This window comes from Thermobia domestica, chromosome 7, assembly GCF_964235325.1.
Source record: "Thermobia domestica chromosome 7, izTheDome1.hap1.1, whole genome shotgun sequence".
Taxonomy (NCBI): domain Eukaryota; kingdom Metazoa; phylum Arthropoda; class Insecta; order Zygentoma; family Lepismatidae; genus Thermobia; species Thermobia domestica.
In genome coordinates, this window is record NC_137460.1 from 35,656,689 (window position 1) to 35,674,802 (window position 18,114).

Consider the following 18,114-nt stretch of genomic DNA (forward strand, 5'->3'; position numbering starts at 1 on the left):
CAACCGTCGTTATAAAATGTCTATGAAGAAGAGATAGTGAAGGAGAGAATATATAATGAAGATGGTGTTACCGTAGGAAGTAGAATAATTAGGTATAGATAATACGACGCTAGGTTTGAATTAGGTTTGCAGATGATATGGTGCTGGCAGTGGCGTAGCACACTTTTGCGGGCCCCCCCGCAAAGTATAGAGAAGGGGCCCTAGTTGTAAAGCCGACAGAAGTAAGGTTGAAGTTCTTCTTCTTTAAATCTTTATTCATCACAAGACTTCGGGGCCCCCTATACCTCGGGCCCCCCCGCACTGCGGGGGTTGCGGGGGCAGCTGCTACGCCACTGGGTGCTGGTAACGGAATTTGAAAAGAAAATTAATAAAATTTTTAGAAAAGTTAAGGAAGAGTTGTGAAGAATATGGGATGAAAATAAACGTTAGAAAGACAAAAGCCACGGAGATTGGAATAAAACGGTAAGTATCAAATATAGAAATAAGAGGGGAGAAAATACAACATATGACTAGTTTTCGATATCGAGGCAGTAATGTTAGTGCTGGCATGAAGTACGAACGCTAAATAAAAACAAGGACAAAATTGACGTAAGAAGTCTTTAGAAGGTAGAAAAGTCTATTTTTGGATTCTTGAATAAAGACTTGAAAGACCTGTGATGTTGCGTGTGAAGTGTTGTACTATATGGGAAGAAACCATGAACATTACGCAAAAGTGATGAAAATAGCCTGAAATCCATCAAAATGTAGAATTAGCTGGGTCGAACGGGAATTGAATAAGGTGCTATAAACATTAGAGGAGAAAATGATAATTTTAGATTTAATTGAAAAGAGGAAGATAAACTGGTTTGACTGAGAAGGAATTTTACCAGGGGGACATATTAGAAGGTATGGTGGCAAGAAAAAGAGGGAGAGGCAACAGGCTACAATTGGTGGGTGATATTAAAACAGAAAAATCGTTCGTGAAGACGACAAAGTTAGTTGAAGACCGTAGTTCATGGAAGCTTCTCAGTAGCGGCAAGTGGCCTTTCATAATGGCAGATTATATTTAATGATTTACATGCCACTTTGTGCAGTGCTTCCTCAGATTAACTACAGACCATTGGCACGATAAGACGGAAACGCTTTTTCAATTTTCCGTCCAGTCGCTCTTTTTCATTTCTTGAATATCAATGAGTCTTTTTAAAATGCTTACCTGTTAGGACGAGTGAGGTGAAAACCCAGAATGAACTAAGTGCCAGGTACGTTGTCATCCATTGATAGGTTCTGTACACTGGATAAGGATTATACGGCCATGTAACAGGTTCAATCGTAGAACCGTCTCCCAGCGTAACATCGGTTGGTGGAGTAAAAGTAATGGGCATTGCACAGTTTCCATCTGTAATTAAAAAATAAATAAATAAGCACAAATCTTATATCTTTACTCCTACCTGCTAACCATTCGATATGGGCTGGAAAGGTGGCAATTTAGTTGGGTGATGTGTAGTTAATCAGATGCTCATATTGCCACCATTGTTTTCATTATAAACCAGAGTCCGTAACTCAAGAGACTGTAAATTACCTCATGAAGCAGGTCAACGTCAAAAAGTCTGAATCCAAACTAAGAGTCGAATCTGAAACCCAGGAAATGAGAAATACATAAATTTATATAACTTCATTGGCATTAATGACTAAATACAGCCCGAAAGTCAAGTTTACCCATCTGGGTGTCACAAATGTGCAACAGAAAGAAGGTGCGCGATCCAGAGAACATAATATGATCACTAGTAGTCAAAATAAGCGGACGAAGAGGGTTAAATATAGCTTAAAGGAGGACATGATCATTGGAGCCCACCAATTCAGCCATTCAATTCGTTAGAGTTTCGGCAAGTTTCAGATCCCACATGTAAGCGTGTTTGACATAATGGGGAAATGGGAACGAAAGGGGATGCTAAACCGTAACCCCGTCCAGGAACATCACGAAAACTGTATGATAAGGGCCAGCGATGTCCTAGACGGAAAGTGAAAACACACACCGGCAAAAATGTTTGGTCACCGTAGCCACAGAGTTTCACTACTTACCACTGAGTTTCACTCAGTGTTCCCACTATGGCGTTGAACCAATCATGATATGTGTTTGGTTTTCATGGATTCAACTGGGATCCCATGGTATTAGTGCGTCAAATCACGAATGATGATGCCTGTCAAGTAATCCTAGGTAATTCTGCGCTACCTACCCTTCAGCAGCAGTTCGACAATGAGCCGTTCGTGTTTCAACATGATAATACCAACACTCTTAAAGCGTATACCTTTACAAAGTGGTTTGAGGAGATGGAGATGCACCTGCTTGACTGGCAGGCCCACAGTGCCACTTAACTTTATTGATTATATTTGGCCAGATAACAATGCTTCTAACCACCATCGCACTGTTTGCCATGTTGCAGGAAAAACGAAGGACAATACCTGACAAAGTCTTTCGTAACTTTATGCAAAGTCTTCCTAGAAGGGTTGAGGCTGTCGTCCCGCCAAATGGCAGACCTACACATAATGATTTGAGCAGCGTAAGGTGAATAAGCACTTAGTGGTATCCGGTCATTAATGCTAATAGAGCACCCATAGTGTAAATATTATTCAATCAGTTCTAATACGAACATCAAACCATAGATCAGTGACAGGGGCGGGAAGAATCGTTTAACAGTACAACGCAGACCTCTGGTATTATAGTTATTGAATCCCGCGAAATAGTCCTTGTCATTTGAAAGGAAGTCTTCAAACCAAGGGGATGGCAATAAGACTTTCCAAACTCCACGATGCGACTAAAACAAGGAAATCCATGACGTTAGTAAGCTAAAATGGCAAATACAAATAGTTGCAGCCGGTAACTGTAGCTAAGCAAAATTTAGTGTTGCTCTACTATCTACGTAATTTTCGTTTTGGGATGTGCAAATTCAATGAAACTAATCTTATCATTTTCCCAGTCTTGATTAAAAATGCAAAAAGCCCTCGCCGCTGATCTAGTAGCTAGTGCGTGTGCCTTTGGTCCACGTGGTCCCTGGTTTCATTCCCAATGGGAGAGCATGAAATATTTAGTTTACCAATCACTCACTTTCATTAGCCACCCACCTCCTCTAGCTTTAAGGGCATGATCGGGGATAATGAAATAGAAAAGTAATTTATTCTTGTTACATCAAAGCTTTAAAAGTGATACAATTTGTATTACCAGGGATTTACTTTTCTTCCATTTTCAAGGAATTCATTATCGGATGATCAGGAAAAACAAAGTGAAAGTCCAACGTGTTGTATAATTTGTATAATCAGTTATAATATTGACCTTTTCATGGACTTCTCTGCACGTGGTGCTGAATTCGATCTTCGGTGGGAGTAGTGTTTCATATCTCTCTTATAGGATTTATGCCCACTACAACAGTTCCCATTTCATCGCTTCTCGGAAAGGACGCGTTGTTCGTCCCACTTTATCGCTCATGATGATGACGAATGTGGCTTTGACTGGTTACGAGTTCCCCTTTATTACTCATATATAATTTACTGGCTTTACCGTTTCAGTATACCCTAAATTGACGAGTAATTTAATTTCATGTTAGTCAAGCGCCAGAATCAACCTTTACTTTATTCTTCACCCATCTTCTCAGTTTCTCTGATCAGAAAACGGAGGGAGTTCAGTTTATCAAAGGCATAAGAACGAAAATGTTGTTGATCCACGAAGGTTATAGATTCAACCTGAACAAAATCAGAAAAATGGTTCAGGCAATTGGCAATGTGTACATAAATATTAAAAGTGTGACTCACGCAGAAGTAGCGTCACTGTAAATGTGGACAATGAGATTATTCTAAGTAGTCGCATTCTTGCGTTGCCAAACCACGCCCCCTTTTTGAGAAGCGATGAAATGGAAGGGCAATTCTTATGTACCCTCAATGATGTAAAGGAACGTCAAAATCTATATCTCAATTAATCAATTTAGTAACGTTTTTATATAGGATTTAACGTTTTTTTTCAATAATAAATCATTATATCTTTTATAGCACGTTACTACCAAGAGTTGTACCTGTGTCAAAGATGTTATTTCAAAGACATTGTTACTTAATTGGATTGAAGTTTAAGCGTCCCATTCAGCAGTGAGATTATGTAAGACACCCAATAGAAACCTACAACTGAACATCGGATCCAAACAGCATAAGCTCACGCAGGATATCGAACCCGGGTCTCAAATTTTAGTATAAAGAGATTGCAGATATAATATATTCTTGTGACCTTAATTGCTTAGAGAACACTGCTTATCGCTATCTATTACCTTTTTTATTCTATAGCGATATGATTAATTGAGAAAACTGACACTTCTTAAGAACATCAAATCGATTCCAAAAATGCTTCTCGCTATGTCTTATCATTTTCGCTCTACGTACATCAATATTGAAACCGGAAATTGTAGAGGATTTTTATCACTTCCGGTTTTAGTATAGAAACCGGAAACCGGACGCTTAATCGATTGTAGGAAACAACATCTGGCTGTTACCATTTTTGGCCTATAGTGATCAACGTAAAAACCGAAGTTATTGCTTTTGTCCATTACCGGTTTACATATCACTTCCATCCATGGACATGTTTTCTAACAGTTAACCCTATTTTCTTGGCGAAAATTGATGGTATTGATCAAAGTACTTCTTGAGGTTCTTTGTCTCCCGAGCAAACCTACACGCAAACAGATAAGGTTCATATATAAAACAGTTTTGGTAAATCAAACTTCTTAAAAGTTAAAATGACTAAGAAGGAGAAAGCAGACTTTGGTAAACGAACTTCGGGGTTATTTTTCGTGAAGTGGTAGTGCACATTTAAAGTGTTAAAATATTAATTCACTAGATGTTTATAATGAATAAAACAATAAAAATGTTCAAATCAGTTGTAAAACCTTTGAATGTTCCATCTTAACTAGCAACAAAATGTAACCTATTCCGTAAATATATTGAGATCACGAGTTATGGTTACCACAGTCGATGTGTAAAATGTGTCCTTGACGCTTCGTGTCTCATCTGTTGACAGTGTGCGAATTGCAAGGGAGATGAGGAGGGAAATCTTCTTGGTTATAGCAATATCCCGTATTACCAAAGGGATAATATAAATGTAATATTTAAAAGAAAAAACCAACAAGACATTTCAAGAATACTCACTTCGAAAGTAGATAAGGTAGATGTATGTTTCAAATCTCTGTGCATTAAATTCAACTAGATAGTTGCAGTTGTATAGCATCATCGCTATAGCGGATAAAACAACCCATGTTGCTCCTTCTAGCTGCAAGAAAAAGAAAGTGAATTAAACTGATGGGCTAATGTTTAGAGGCTTGTAGTAACACTTAACTTCAACAGATTTTCATGCAAAACATTTATAGGCTAATGCTACTTAAATATACGGTGTGTGTGTGTGTGTGTGTGTGTGTGTGTAGTAATCAAATAATTTCCAAACTTCACAAAGACTATAAAAATTCTAGGACAAACTGTATCTCCAGACTAGCTGGACTGGCTCTGTATGCAATTATTTTTTTAAATGCAATTTTCACTTTAAAATTAGCAGTGCGAATTGTATCTTCGCATACCAACCCTAAAACGCCATAGAAGAGGCGCTAGTATCGCAGCCCGGTTTGATTTATTGTCAATGTGCATGTGCTTCCAGTAGACCTCTGAATAACTTGTGAGTCTGTCAGACCCAATCCGACCGTTCTCATTACTATTTTTGCTAGTGCCAATTAGATATATATGTATATATTAATTTGTACATATTGATAATATTTTTATTTCCATTCTGAGCAATTTCAATATATAGTGGTTCGTGACACATTCCAACACTGTCTCTCAAAGTCAAATCGACCCAATTCAAGTCAGGGCAGGACAAATCGGTGTTGGAATGAAGTTGTACACATACGGAATTTGCCAGTGTTACTATCAGGCGTACTACCACGAGTCCTTCAATGGAGTTGACCACCCCCTTAATGCAGTTACTTGCTTCTTTTGTGAAAAGTATTTCCTTTACCAAATACTTTGTAGTGTCGCAGGGCAGCCCCTAGCATTTTGATTCCTCCCACCGCTCGAACAAAATTTTTATTGTTATTTTGGAGGTTTTGATTGACTTAGTGTAACGGTAAAGAGGGAAAATCGTATGATTCTGTTATTCATACAAACAAATATGTCGTAGTTTTCTAACAATCATCTAATATTCTACTAATCGTGAGAAAGGTAAAAGCTACTTCTAAGAAAGGATAAGTTGTTAGTTTCATTTTACATTGTGATCAAATCCTGCTACTGCGTTTTATCAATAAAGAAATAATCGTCTTAACTCCCATAATTATCAAAGTATTATCAAGTTCTAATGACGTCAAAACGATTGTTTCTTCAGCTATCTTTTCAGTTTAATTTATGTGTTGAGATTCAGTATCTGTCATTAAATAAAAACTGTACATAATCGTGGTAAAAGTAATTTAAAGATGTACATTAGATAATTTTAACAGTCCATAGAAAAGTTTTTAATTTAGTCACATATAAACATGAATCAAGTTTTTGATTCCAAACACATGACAAATTTATAAATAGTGAAACTTAAACAGAACCAAATACAGAAAAAAATACATGGAAGTTACCATGTGGGGTTTGGCTTAGTTTAATTTAATTTTGGCTTTTGCTTATTGCTATTTAATGGTTTTTAAACGTAGTTTTTAGAGTTATTTACTATTTTACAATGTTTTAATTGCTTAAATAACATTTTTTCGGCCTTCGTGGCGGACATGTAACAATACAATGAAGCATCAGTGGTACTGGAGGAGGAAGTCTGTTCCGGTTTCAATAATGTTCAAGTCGAGGGATTGAATGGGCCAGAGGAGGTACTGAAGTTCATCCTGATGTTCCTAAAAGCACAACTGGCTGAGGTGCATTAGCGCATTATCAGCTTGGGAAGTTGAGTGACTGTTTGAGAACAATATATGTAGTGCCGTAGGATATACCTGACGCCTAAAATTTTCACGATGTCGTTCTGTGACAAAAATAATAGGAAAAACACGATAACATGAAATTAGCGCCCACATCAGGACAGAGTAACGGTAAGATGTCTTACGGTAAAATGTAAGCAGCCAGGAGCACACACCTCTTTAAGAGTCCGCCATATGTAAACCCTGCCTGTTGCTGGAAGCAAAGACAAAGATGATTAACCGGTCCATATTATCATTCAGACGTTTGGACGAACAAATGTTTTTAAATCTATCCACATCAGGCCACTTTTTCTCTACCGCTTTGGTAACGATGGTAAAAAGTTTCGAAATCAATACCCAACCGCGGATGTTAAAGTTATACAGGTCTCGTGCAATATACAGGACGTTATATTGGGGAAACAAGTCACTCTACAAACAGCTGCTGATTGAATTCTGTTCATAAACAAGAGAAATAACTTTACGAACAGATGCTGATTCAATTCTTCTTGTAAACAACAGATGTTGATTGAGTTTTGCTTATAAACAACAGATGCTAATTGAGTTCTACTTGTAAACAACAAATGTTGATTGAGTTCTTCTTGTAAACAACAGATGTTGATTGAGTTTTGCTTGTAAACAACATATGAGGATTGAGTTATGCTTGTAAACAACAGATGTTGATTTTTGCTTATAAATAACAGAGTTCTGCCTGTAAACAACATATGTTGATTGAGTTTTGTTTATAAAGTATTTATTGGCCAACCAACAATTTGCCGTCACCTATACAACGGTTTCGACCCTGTGCATCCAATCGCAATTTTACTTCTCTTGTAAGGGATAAGTTGGCGGTTAAGTTGGTTGACAAATGCTTGACAAGGCGAACGATTACAACGTAGAGCCAATATTAGAAGCTGGCTAGACTATCGTTTCCCCGCTGTTGGGCCTACTGTCTAATGCTGCTAGAGTTCGTGCTCGATTGAAGTTTAGGATTTACATAGAATTTATTGATGCTAGTTCAACATGATGAGGGAATTGGTTAATTTACTTGTATAAGTAATTAGAAGATAGAGAACTCCGATTTAAAAAGTAAGAAAGGATTGACAACATCAATCAACATACAGTTAACCACACATACAGTATAAACTAAAAGCCGCCTCTGAACTGACAGTATAAAGTTAATGCTCTTTGCTAAGTTAACCTCTTCTTTTGTGTGAATATTACCGCGAGTAACTTAAAGCCAATCAAGTACATCAAATATTTAGAACTGAGGCAGATGGTGTCTTCAAAATGTTATTATATAAACTAATAATTTTAACAAAAGAAACACCGATCAAAGCTTAAAAGTGTGTTTGTGTATTGTTAAAATAATCAATCCAAAGCCATGGATAGTCAAACTAATAATGCTGTGTTAAAGACATTTCCTATAAATTTTGGTGCCCAACAATTATAACTTAATAAAGTACATATTGAAGTGTCTGGTCTAGAAGAAAAGGTTTAGAAACTATCATTAATAGAGAGTGGCGCAGGGAAACAGGAAATTTTGAATCTAGAATTAGCAACACTGTATGGTTGGCACTTGTTTGGGACCGATAAGACAACATTGAGAAGACTTTGCCATTTAGTAATAATGAACCACTGGACTTGTGCGGAATGTTTGTTCATTGTGAAAGCATTTGATGGCATTCTATGGCCTCCGAGTCAGGAGCGTCATTTCAGGTTTCGCTTGGAGGGTTCAAGACCCCATGATATAAGTAAAATTTCGCATTTTTCACAGATTTACTACCATTTTATTGATAAGATCTATATAAATCTCATACTCAGAGGGGGCAATTGCCCCTCCCTGCTCTCCCTAAATGACGTCCCTGCTCCGAGTTCCCCTGAACTCAGTGTTTGAAGCTTCTCTTTGTGAGGACATGTCGAAAGCAAAGAGTACAGTACACGTCCCACAACCATTGTTGAACTGAAACTGGTGATTAAAGAACTCACTGACGTTCCTCCAAGAAATAATACACAGAGCATTCCGCCAAATTTTCAAAGCATAGCATCATAATGTGTATGTCAAGATGGAGCACATCTTTCCGATGTCGTCTTCAAGACATAAAGGGACATGTAAGCACCATAGCTAATATCATTGTTAATAGCACACTCTTTACATGCATCTCAATCATTAAATGTACTTTTTCCTATGTTGAGAAGTGCATTTTGCGTTAATTGAAATTTTCCCGTTTTCCTGCCCCATCCTGTATATTTAATAGCAGTTTATAGAAAGCTCCTGGCTTAGTTTTTACAAACAAACAAAAAATAAAGATAGTCATTGTCTATAAATTAATCATTAAAATTTTCAAAAAGCCGGGATGAACTTAGTGGAGAGTGTTATTAACTGTAGGCAGGGTCGTACGCAAGGGAGGGCCTGGGGGTCCGGACCCCTCCCCCCGAAATCCCGACTTTTTTTGTAAATGTAGTCTACTTTTAGCGGCAATTTTAGAAATATTCATATAATTTAGCCTCAAATTGTATTTGAATCCCCCCGAAATGCTTTAGACCCCTCCCGAAATAAATTTCTGCGTACGTCCCTACCTGTAGGCTGAAAGAAACGGGAGACGAATGAGAAATGTTAATGAATATACAAATAAATAATGCAAGAATTGGTGGTAAAAGAATGTGAAACGAATCGGGAAAACCCCGGGAAAAGCACACTGATAAGATATTGTGTGTGTTCAATAGAATCACAAGAGGTGATCGCTCTACCATTGAACAACCGTTTAACTTTTCACGTGATTTACGAAACGTTTTCAGTACATTTGACTTTTTTTTTTTTTTAATTCTGTTAGGACCCTAATACGTCACTAGAACAAAATATATGTGCACCACACATCAAAGAGCACATCAACGGGAACGCACTAAGACCGGACCCCACCTCCCTCCTCCAAAAAAAAAAAAAACTTTATAACTCAACATACATTTGAACATTTCCTTAATAAACTATACTTTTCGTGTTTTAGGGTATAGAACAACGTTGGTTAAATAGTGTATAGACGTAGTGTGTCGGGATGCGCACGAGACAAGATTCGTGGCTGTCTCGTCTCGAAAATGGGCTGTAAAAATAATGTCTCGACTCGAAAAATGTATATTTCTCTATTGGAAGAGCCGTGTCTCGACTCGAATTTTGTCAGGAAAATCCTGTCTCGACTCGTCTCGTGCACATCCCTAGTAATGGTTGTAATATTGGATCTCTCCGCCAAAGTTTGGACCCCTCCCAAGGATAACCTCTGGGTGTGCGTCTGATGTAAGTAGGCTCCTATGATGTAAGTAGTGGGGTCCTTCCTGCTAGCCTCCTTCCTAAAATACAACTAGTTTGTTTATTTCTGTACATAAGATACCTAGGTATGTATTTCTGTATATAAGATCCTATATTACATATAGAATAACGCGGCAATTTGATAAAGGACAGCTTTCAACTTATAAAGGGCCCCATTATCTTCAATAGTTTAGAGCTTCATCAAACCCATATGCGGCTCTTATTATTATTATCATTATAAAAGAGACAATATTTTGTATTCCCGAAACGGAAAATCCTGACCCTTTCCGGCCTAGTGGTTTCAGTGTGAAACCACAGTTTTAACTCTTTTCTCCGTGCAACCTAGTGGATTTAGAAGGAAATCATCTTTTGGTATGAACTTTGCAAGCCATGTAAGGACAGGAGTGTAAATTATTTCCAGGATTTTCATTCGTGCTGAAACTGTATAGCCAATTGACGTTGAACGTTTGTTGTTTTCTTTTTCTTCATAAATTCATTCTTTGGGAAACAAAGTGTTAACTGGGTCATATACAGTGCTAAAGTCCTAAAACCTTTCACAGGATATACGCTGTGTTATGGACATCAATGATTGACATAAAAGATGGCAATGGAGAAAGCATTTCTTTTAGTTAACAATATGAAATGCATATATGTTAATTTTTCCATTAAAATGTGGGGCATTCATAGTAACCAAAGAGAAAAAGAGAGCGAGGTTATGCTATATACTTAAGTACAAGTACATTGAAAAGTTAACACTATTCCTTTTTAACCTTATGAGATATTTACAATATCTGAACATAAATTTCTTAAGCTCTGAAACTAGTTCCAGACAGAGATTTTAAAGATGAAACATGTTTAAAATGACTTTAAAAAGTGGACTTAATTCCCTTGTGAACTGAAAACATCATATGAAGACTGCGATACTGTTTTATACTCTGCCTAAGAAGAAACATTTTATGCTATTTTCTTGATGATACTCCTTAGATAAATAATCACTCCAATAATAACATAAATGGGTGTAGTACCCACAAGCAAGCAACCCTCTGCGAGAAGGAACATACAGGGTGTGCGAGAAGTCCTTCCCTGATTACAGAAATTGATAACTCAGGCTAGAAATAAGATAGAAATATGAAACTGGTGTTGAATTGTTTACAAACTATAAAAGTTTTTGTCTGTGTTAGGTTTGTTCTGTTTTACCAAGTCTCAATTTTTTTTTTTTTTTTTTTTGTTTGTTTTAGGTTTGTAGTGCGTAAGTAAGAAGCCCAAGAAGCTATGCCAACCAACCAGGAGAAGGCACAGATAATGGTTATCTCAGACGAACTGCCTTTTCCGACGAAGCGACATTCTTTGTCAGTGGAGTAGTGAATCGCCATAATGTACGCATTTGAGGTTCAGAACCCCCCAGGGAGGTCAGGAAGTTCACCAGGGGCAGTCCAAAGGTGAATGTTTGGTGCGCGTTATTGCACGATCGAATTATCGGGCCATTCTTCTTCGCTGAGGATACCATCACATCTGCAGTGTACCTGGATATGTTGCAGCTGTATGCTGTTCCTCAGCTGCTTCAGTATCGCCCCGATGTCGTTTTTCAGCAAGACGGTGCACCACCTCATTGGGGTTTGGACGTCCGTGTCTATCTCGATAGGACATTTCCTGGGCGATGGATTGGTCGTGATGGGCCAACAGCTTGGCCTCCACGCTCTCCTGACATAACCCCATTAGACTTCTTTTTATGGGGTTATGTCAAGGATGAGGTCTACCGAACACGTGTACCAGATCTTGAAACCCTGCAGCAACGAATAACCACAGTCGTTGCATCGATCCCTCCAGTGATGTTGGCTAATGTGTGGCTGGAAATTGAATATCGCCTAGATGTGCTACGTGCTACCAAGGGTGCTCATGTGAAAGTGTATTGATGTGACCAAAACTTTTATAGTTTGTAAACAATTCAACGCCAGTTTCATATTTCTATCTTATTTCTAGCCTGAGTTATCAATTTCTATAATCAGGGAAGGACTTCTCGGACACCCTGTAGAAAACAACGTCCTATATACTAGAAATACGCAAAAATGATGAAAAACGACTGGAAGCTTTCGAAATGTGGGTGTAGAGAAGAATAGAGAGAATTAGATGGGACGAGCGGGAAAACAAATGAGAGAGTGTTAGAAATGGTAGTAGTGGAAGAACAATTTTTAGTTTTTATTAAGAAGACGAAGAGAAACTGATTGGGACATTGGCTAAAAAGGAACTGTATCATGAGAGACGTGCTATAAGGTATGGTGGCAGGAAAGAAAAGGAAGGGACGAAGAAGATTACAATTAATGGACGATATCAAAACAGAAATCGTATGTGAAGACGAAGAGGTTAGCGGAAGACCGTGGAGCATGGAAGCTTGTTAGTTGCAGGAAGTGACCTGCCATTAATGCCAGAATACTTTTGATGATGATGATGCTAGAAATAGTTAGAAAATTGTGAGAACTAGTAAGTGGAAACACGAACATCACAGTTAAATAAAGCTTTCGTATTGATATTCACTAATCAAGACAACACGAGCTTTGACAGACAGAACTTACGTAATCCTTCAATTTTTCTTCCTCTCCCTCTTTCACTCTCTCTTGTGATCTTATCCTTCCTTGTGGCTATACGATGGTTAGTGCATGCATCTTCGGCGCTGGAGACCCGGATTCGATTCATGGCAGAGCTCATGGAATTCGGATTTCATCTTAAGATGTACGTGGGTGATTCAGAAAGTAATGCCTCTAAGCTAACTACTTGACCAATAGAACTGCAAACATTCTGAACTGTTTATCATAAATGCACTGATGTTTAAGCTATAGAATGTCACTTTCTATATCTTCTTGTTCCAGAGTAATGGAGCCATCCATAGTGATAACATCCATTTAAAACAGTGGGCTGCCATTGAATTTCTGACTGCGGAAGCTTGTGCACCCAGAAACGTTCAAGCCGGCGACAAGTCGTGGATGCACCATTGCAACCAGGAAACGAAGCGTCAGTGGATGGAGTACCGCCATACGTCGTTTCCTCTGCCAAGAATATTCAAAGTTGTCCCATCTGCTGGCAAAGTGTTGTTGACATTCTGCCTCATCCTGCCTATAGTCTGGATCTTGCGCCCTCCGACTTTTAGCTTTTCCCCAAACTTAAGAATCACCTTAAGGGCCAACACTATAGTTGTAACGCGGAGGTGGAAGCAGCAATTCGGCAGCCACAATTATTCGCCGAAAGCATGAAAAATATTGTATTGCGTTGGAGGAAGTGTGTTGTCCGTAATGGGGACTAAGTTGAAAAATGATGTCACCATTATCGGTGCTATCTGTCAAACACAAATAAAGGTGTCACCTTGGAGGCATTACTTTTTGAATCACCTTCGTAGATTCACGTTTCATGTATAGCTTCTACGCTGAATTAAACGCTAAACTCTAATTTATTAAACGCTAAACTTAATCTATTTTGAGATCGCATATTAGCAAGAATTCTTTTTTCGTGTGATCGACACAGGCCTACTTGAACGGCAGCTAAGAACAGGATAGAAAATAATGTGATATAATAACTTTATCACTGATTTCATGACCCAATTAAATAAATTAAACAAATATAAACGGAACAAAAGTGCTATACGCCTTGATGTAAAAGGAATATTCTAATGACCAAGATTAATCCGAGGGTATAACGACATGTCAGTGGATGATCTATAAGATAAAAATTGCGGGGAAGGCAGCCAAAACCCAAACTATGATAGGTATATCATGAGTTTTTTTTTAAAAATAAATTTCAAAAATACATTAATAATAGCTTAAGGGGCAGACTACTAAATATTTTTCAAAAGCTAACAATTTTTCTTTTGACAGTTTTTCGTAATTGGAAAGAGATAATGAAATGTAACTTATCTCAGTAATAGATAATGTTATTCTACACCCGAAACTATGAATCGGAAGAATTTTCAGTGTTGCCATCCATAGAATTTACAGTGTGACCAGAATTTGAATTACCCAAAAATCTAGGTTATGGCAGCGACTAGAAAAATAAACTCAATGGCAATTGATAACCTATCATGCTGTCTGTGTTCCTTGTTAACTACTTTTTAAATAATATTTGTATTTATTTTGTAATAACGAGTACAAAATAAATAATGTTTAATTACCAGTAGAATTAAAATACAAATATTATTTAAAAAGTAATTAACAAGGAACACATATAGCATGATAAGTCATCAATTGCCATTAAGTTCATTTTTCTAGTCGCTGCCGTAACCTAGATTTTTGAGTAATTCAAATTCTGGTCAGAGCTCCTCCGTGGCTAAGCGGTTAGCATACGCGCCTTTGGCGCGGGAGACCCGGGTTCGATTCCCGGCGGGAGCTCATGTGGTTCGGATTCCACGTTAATCAGTAGGTCCACGTCTCATATAGCCTCGCTGCTGAACGGGACGATAAACTCAAAATCAACTCAACTCAACTCAAATTCTGGTCACACTGTGATATCTATGGATGGCAACTCTGAAAATTCTTCTGATTCGTATTTTCGGATGTAGAATAACATTATCTATTACTGAGGTAAGTTACACTTCATTATCTCTTTTAACTTACGAAAAACTGGCAAAAGAAAAATTGTTAGCTTTTGAAAAATATTTAGTAGTCTGCCCCGTTAAAATATTTTTGTCCTCAAAAGGTGGAGGCCTAGGCCCTCTCGCCCCGAGCTACATCCGCCTCTGTGACGTGTACCGCCGTGTATTATAGATTAAAGCCCTGTTGGGAAAATTTCCAGTCGTTCATTTAACAAACGCTAAAACAATAACTTGTTAATTAATTGACTTAGTAAATGTCTCCGAAATAAACAGGCTGAGTTCAAGTTAAAGAAATGTTGTTGACAATCAAATAAATTTGCGAACAAAACCCCCTACAGTTGCTATTAGTTGCTGAATATCTACAAATTAAAGCTTGGCAATACTTCAAACAAACCATGAAAAACAAATATTTTATATAGCTATTACTATTTACAATATAAATATTTAATCACACTTACCAAGCAAAATAAACCAGCTACAATCAGAACCACTCTATTCCGGCAACATCCCATCTTCCATTTGCTGGGAATGTGGTGAGTATGCAACGAAGATAGCTTGTTCGTCTGATAAGATAATAATAAAAAAGATCTTAGCTTATCTTACCAGATAGTCTCCATGATAAAAAAAAAAAGCCTTCGTTAAACAATCAAGTCCTGCTTTTTTTTATAATGTTTGATCGTGTTCCGTTCAGGTATATCACAAAGCTATCTAGGCCCTATCTATCTACAAGTAAACCGGTTATTGGATGTCCTTGTATAAATAAAAAAGGGTATCCTACAGTAATATTTATCAGTTTCTGGATTCTATGTTATATCCTTTTTCATACACTAAGTCCAACTTTTTAATTCTCAGAAAATGTTTGATTTATTTACAGAACTTGACCAGATAAATACATAATACTGAATTCTCCATGTTTCTCTTCACACGTCAATACACTGATTATTTCCATGTAAGCTCCGTTGCGAATAAAATGGCTAGCATTGAGGCATTGCGGGATATCTTTGTTTTTATTTTGTATGCGTGTGTGTGTTTTGTGACCTTATGCAACACCGGGGTTATGGAGGACGGAAGCTACTATTAACTTGAGTTCCACTTCGGAACCACGATCATTAAACTTGAATCCAGTGCAGTTTGAGGGTGATGGGCAACCATCCACTCTAAGGCCAGCAATATATTGACCAGAAGATTAGACACCAGAGCCGAGGTTCCTGTAGGCAATGTAACAAACCTTCGTACCGTATATTCACTCTAGCATATGCTACACAGAACCTTCTTCAACATTGTGAGTGAGGCACACAGTCAATCAACTCAGGCATCTTTCACCGCGTCCTCTCTTGTCTCCCAATGCCTTGTCTTGGTTGGTCTTCCTCTGGTCGATGTGTACCCGGCCTAAGGCAGCTATCTGCTTCCATTAAACCAGCCTGTGTTTGTAGAAACTGGCAGGAATTGCTCGTTAATGAAATCTATGTTAAACAAAAGAAAACCCTTCTGAAGAAAGATAATGGAATCCGCCCACTAGTGCATTGAACCGAGATCCATTTCCAAGTCATAGTTGCTGATGAAAGGAACGACCCTGGAAGTAGAAATCCAGTATCTGCGCCGAAGCGCTAAGGAAAGCTCTTATCTCCCTTTCGGTGCCGAAACACCGCAACGTACCGCAACCCAGCAGAGCCCAATAAATTTCAGAATATCCTGGAATCCAAGGGGGATAGAACCCCAGACTTTTCTACCTCAATTTTACGCGCTGGGCTACCATGCACACTCTCAGATTCAATGTACTCGTGTTACTCCCCCATTTGGGTGATAGAACAAGCTTTTTCCCCAGGTAGTATGTCCGCCACTGTATCATATTATTCTACAAGGAAGAGTAAATGCATCCGACAGAAAAAGAGCTACTTGTGATCCGTAGAGCGAAAGAATCTCCGAACACGAGGCCGGGCATCGGGAAGCAACTACACTTTCCTGGATGGATTGCGGATGCACAGAACAGAAATCGAGAACTAAATTCACAGTATAGGTCATCTCCACCATACTATCTCGTCTGGATTACGAGACCACGCCTCTGATTACCGGACTCCGGATAGAGAAATTTTGAATTTGGTTCTTGATCAATATTTATTCCATCAAGCATGCTCCATGGAAACTTTAACTCTCCTTCATTGAGTTGATTTTGAGTTTAACGTCCCTTTCAGCAGCGAGGCTATGAGACGGGACCTACTCATTAACATGGAATCCGAACCACATGAACTCCCTCCGGGAATCGAATTCGGGTTTCCCACGCCACAGGCGCGTACGTTAACCACTTAGCCATGAACGAGCTCCTCCCCTTCGTTTGCGAATCTCCTCCCTCTGAGCTAATTAAAAATTTGATTAGATGTCATTCTTGTGCAGGTACATCCTTTGCAAATGGTGTCTCAGCAATAAACACATGTTGTTGCGATTCCCCCATCGGTATCCGTGGCTAAGCGGTTAGCGTACGCGCCTTTGGCGTGGGAGACCCGGGTTCTATTCCCGGCGGGAGCTCATGTGGTTCGGATTCCACGTTAATCAGTAGGTCCACGTCTCATATAGCCTCGCTGCTGAAAGGGACGCTAAACTAAAATCAACTCAACTCAACTCCCCCATCGGGAAAACCTGCTTGATTGTACAGTCAGCGACAAAAGTTCTTTCAGTTTGATGAAAATAGTTTCGTAAATAACTTCAGAATGGGAAGACAATTTAAGTACAGTTTTCAGTGAATTAAAAATAATGTAATTTTCTGTACCTTCCAGCCTTGTAGCTTGGTGAAACTGTGTATGTTCCACCATTATTCCCAAAATAAATTTTATCAAACAGGAAGAATTTTGTCGTTGACGGTTCAGCGTTAGAAATCAAATGAAATGAAATTCGAAGTTTCCATCCCACAATTAGCCCCGAGAAACCATACAAACATGTTTTTACGACAAACTCGTGTAGTCAGAGATCGAGGCAGGGACCAGAGGGAGCGCTATACCACTAACAAATAACACTTCCCAAATCTAACACTCAGATTTTGATAAAATTTGGCAGATAGATACTACACATAAAATAAACGAATACGTGTTTTTTTTTATTTTCTGCGGAAAAACGGTTTTAGGGGGGTGAAAAGTCCCCACCCAAAATTTTGAAAGTTGATGCCCGAAAGGCAAAAACAAGCGGACTGAAATTAACGAAATTGTGCACACATATTGTAGACGCAAAATGAGGGAATACGTGTTACGTATTTTCCTAGAACAAACTTTTAGGTGGGGCACGGACCCTTCCAAACCTTTGATCAC

At 38.4% G+C, this 18,114-nt stretch overlaps 1 protein-coding gene across 1 annotated transcript in view; it reads right to left on the reverse strand.

Annotated features, from left to right (window-relative positions):
* LOC145690005 (uncharacterized) overlaps nucleotides 1-18,114 on the reverse strand; it is an 83,242-nt gene that overhangs the window by 31,258 nt on the left and 33,870 nt on the right. The window contains exons 3-5 of the mRNA XM_081764478.1: nucleotides 15,277-15,381; nucleotides 5,161-5,281; nucleotides 1,193-1,375 (exon numbers count right to left, since the gene is read on the reverse strand). Of these exons, the coding sequence (XP_081620604.1) occupies nucleotides 1,193-1,375; nucleotides 5,161-5,281; nucleotides 15,277-15,381 (409 nt within the window). The remainder of the gene's footprint in view (nucleotides 1-1,192; nucleotides 1,376-5,160; nucleotides 5,282-15,276; nucleotides 15,382-18,114) is intronic.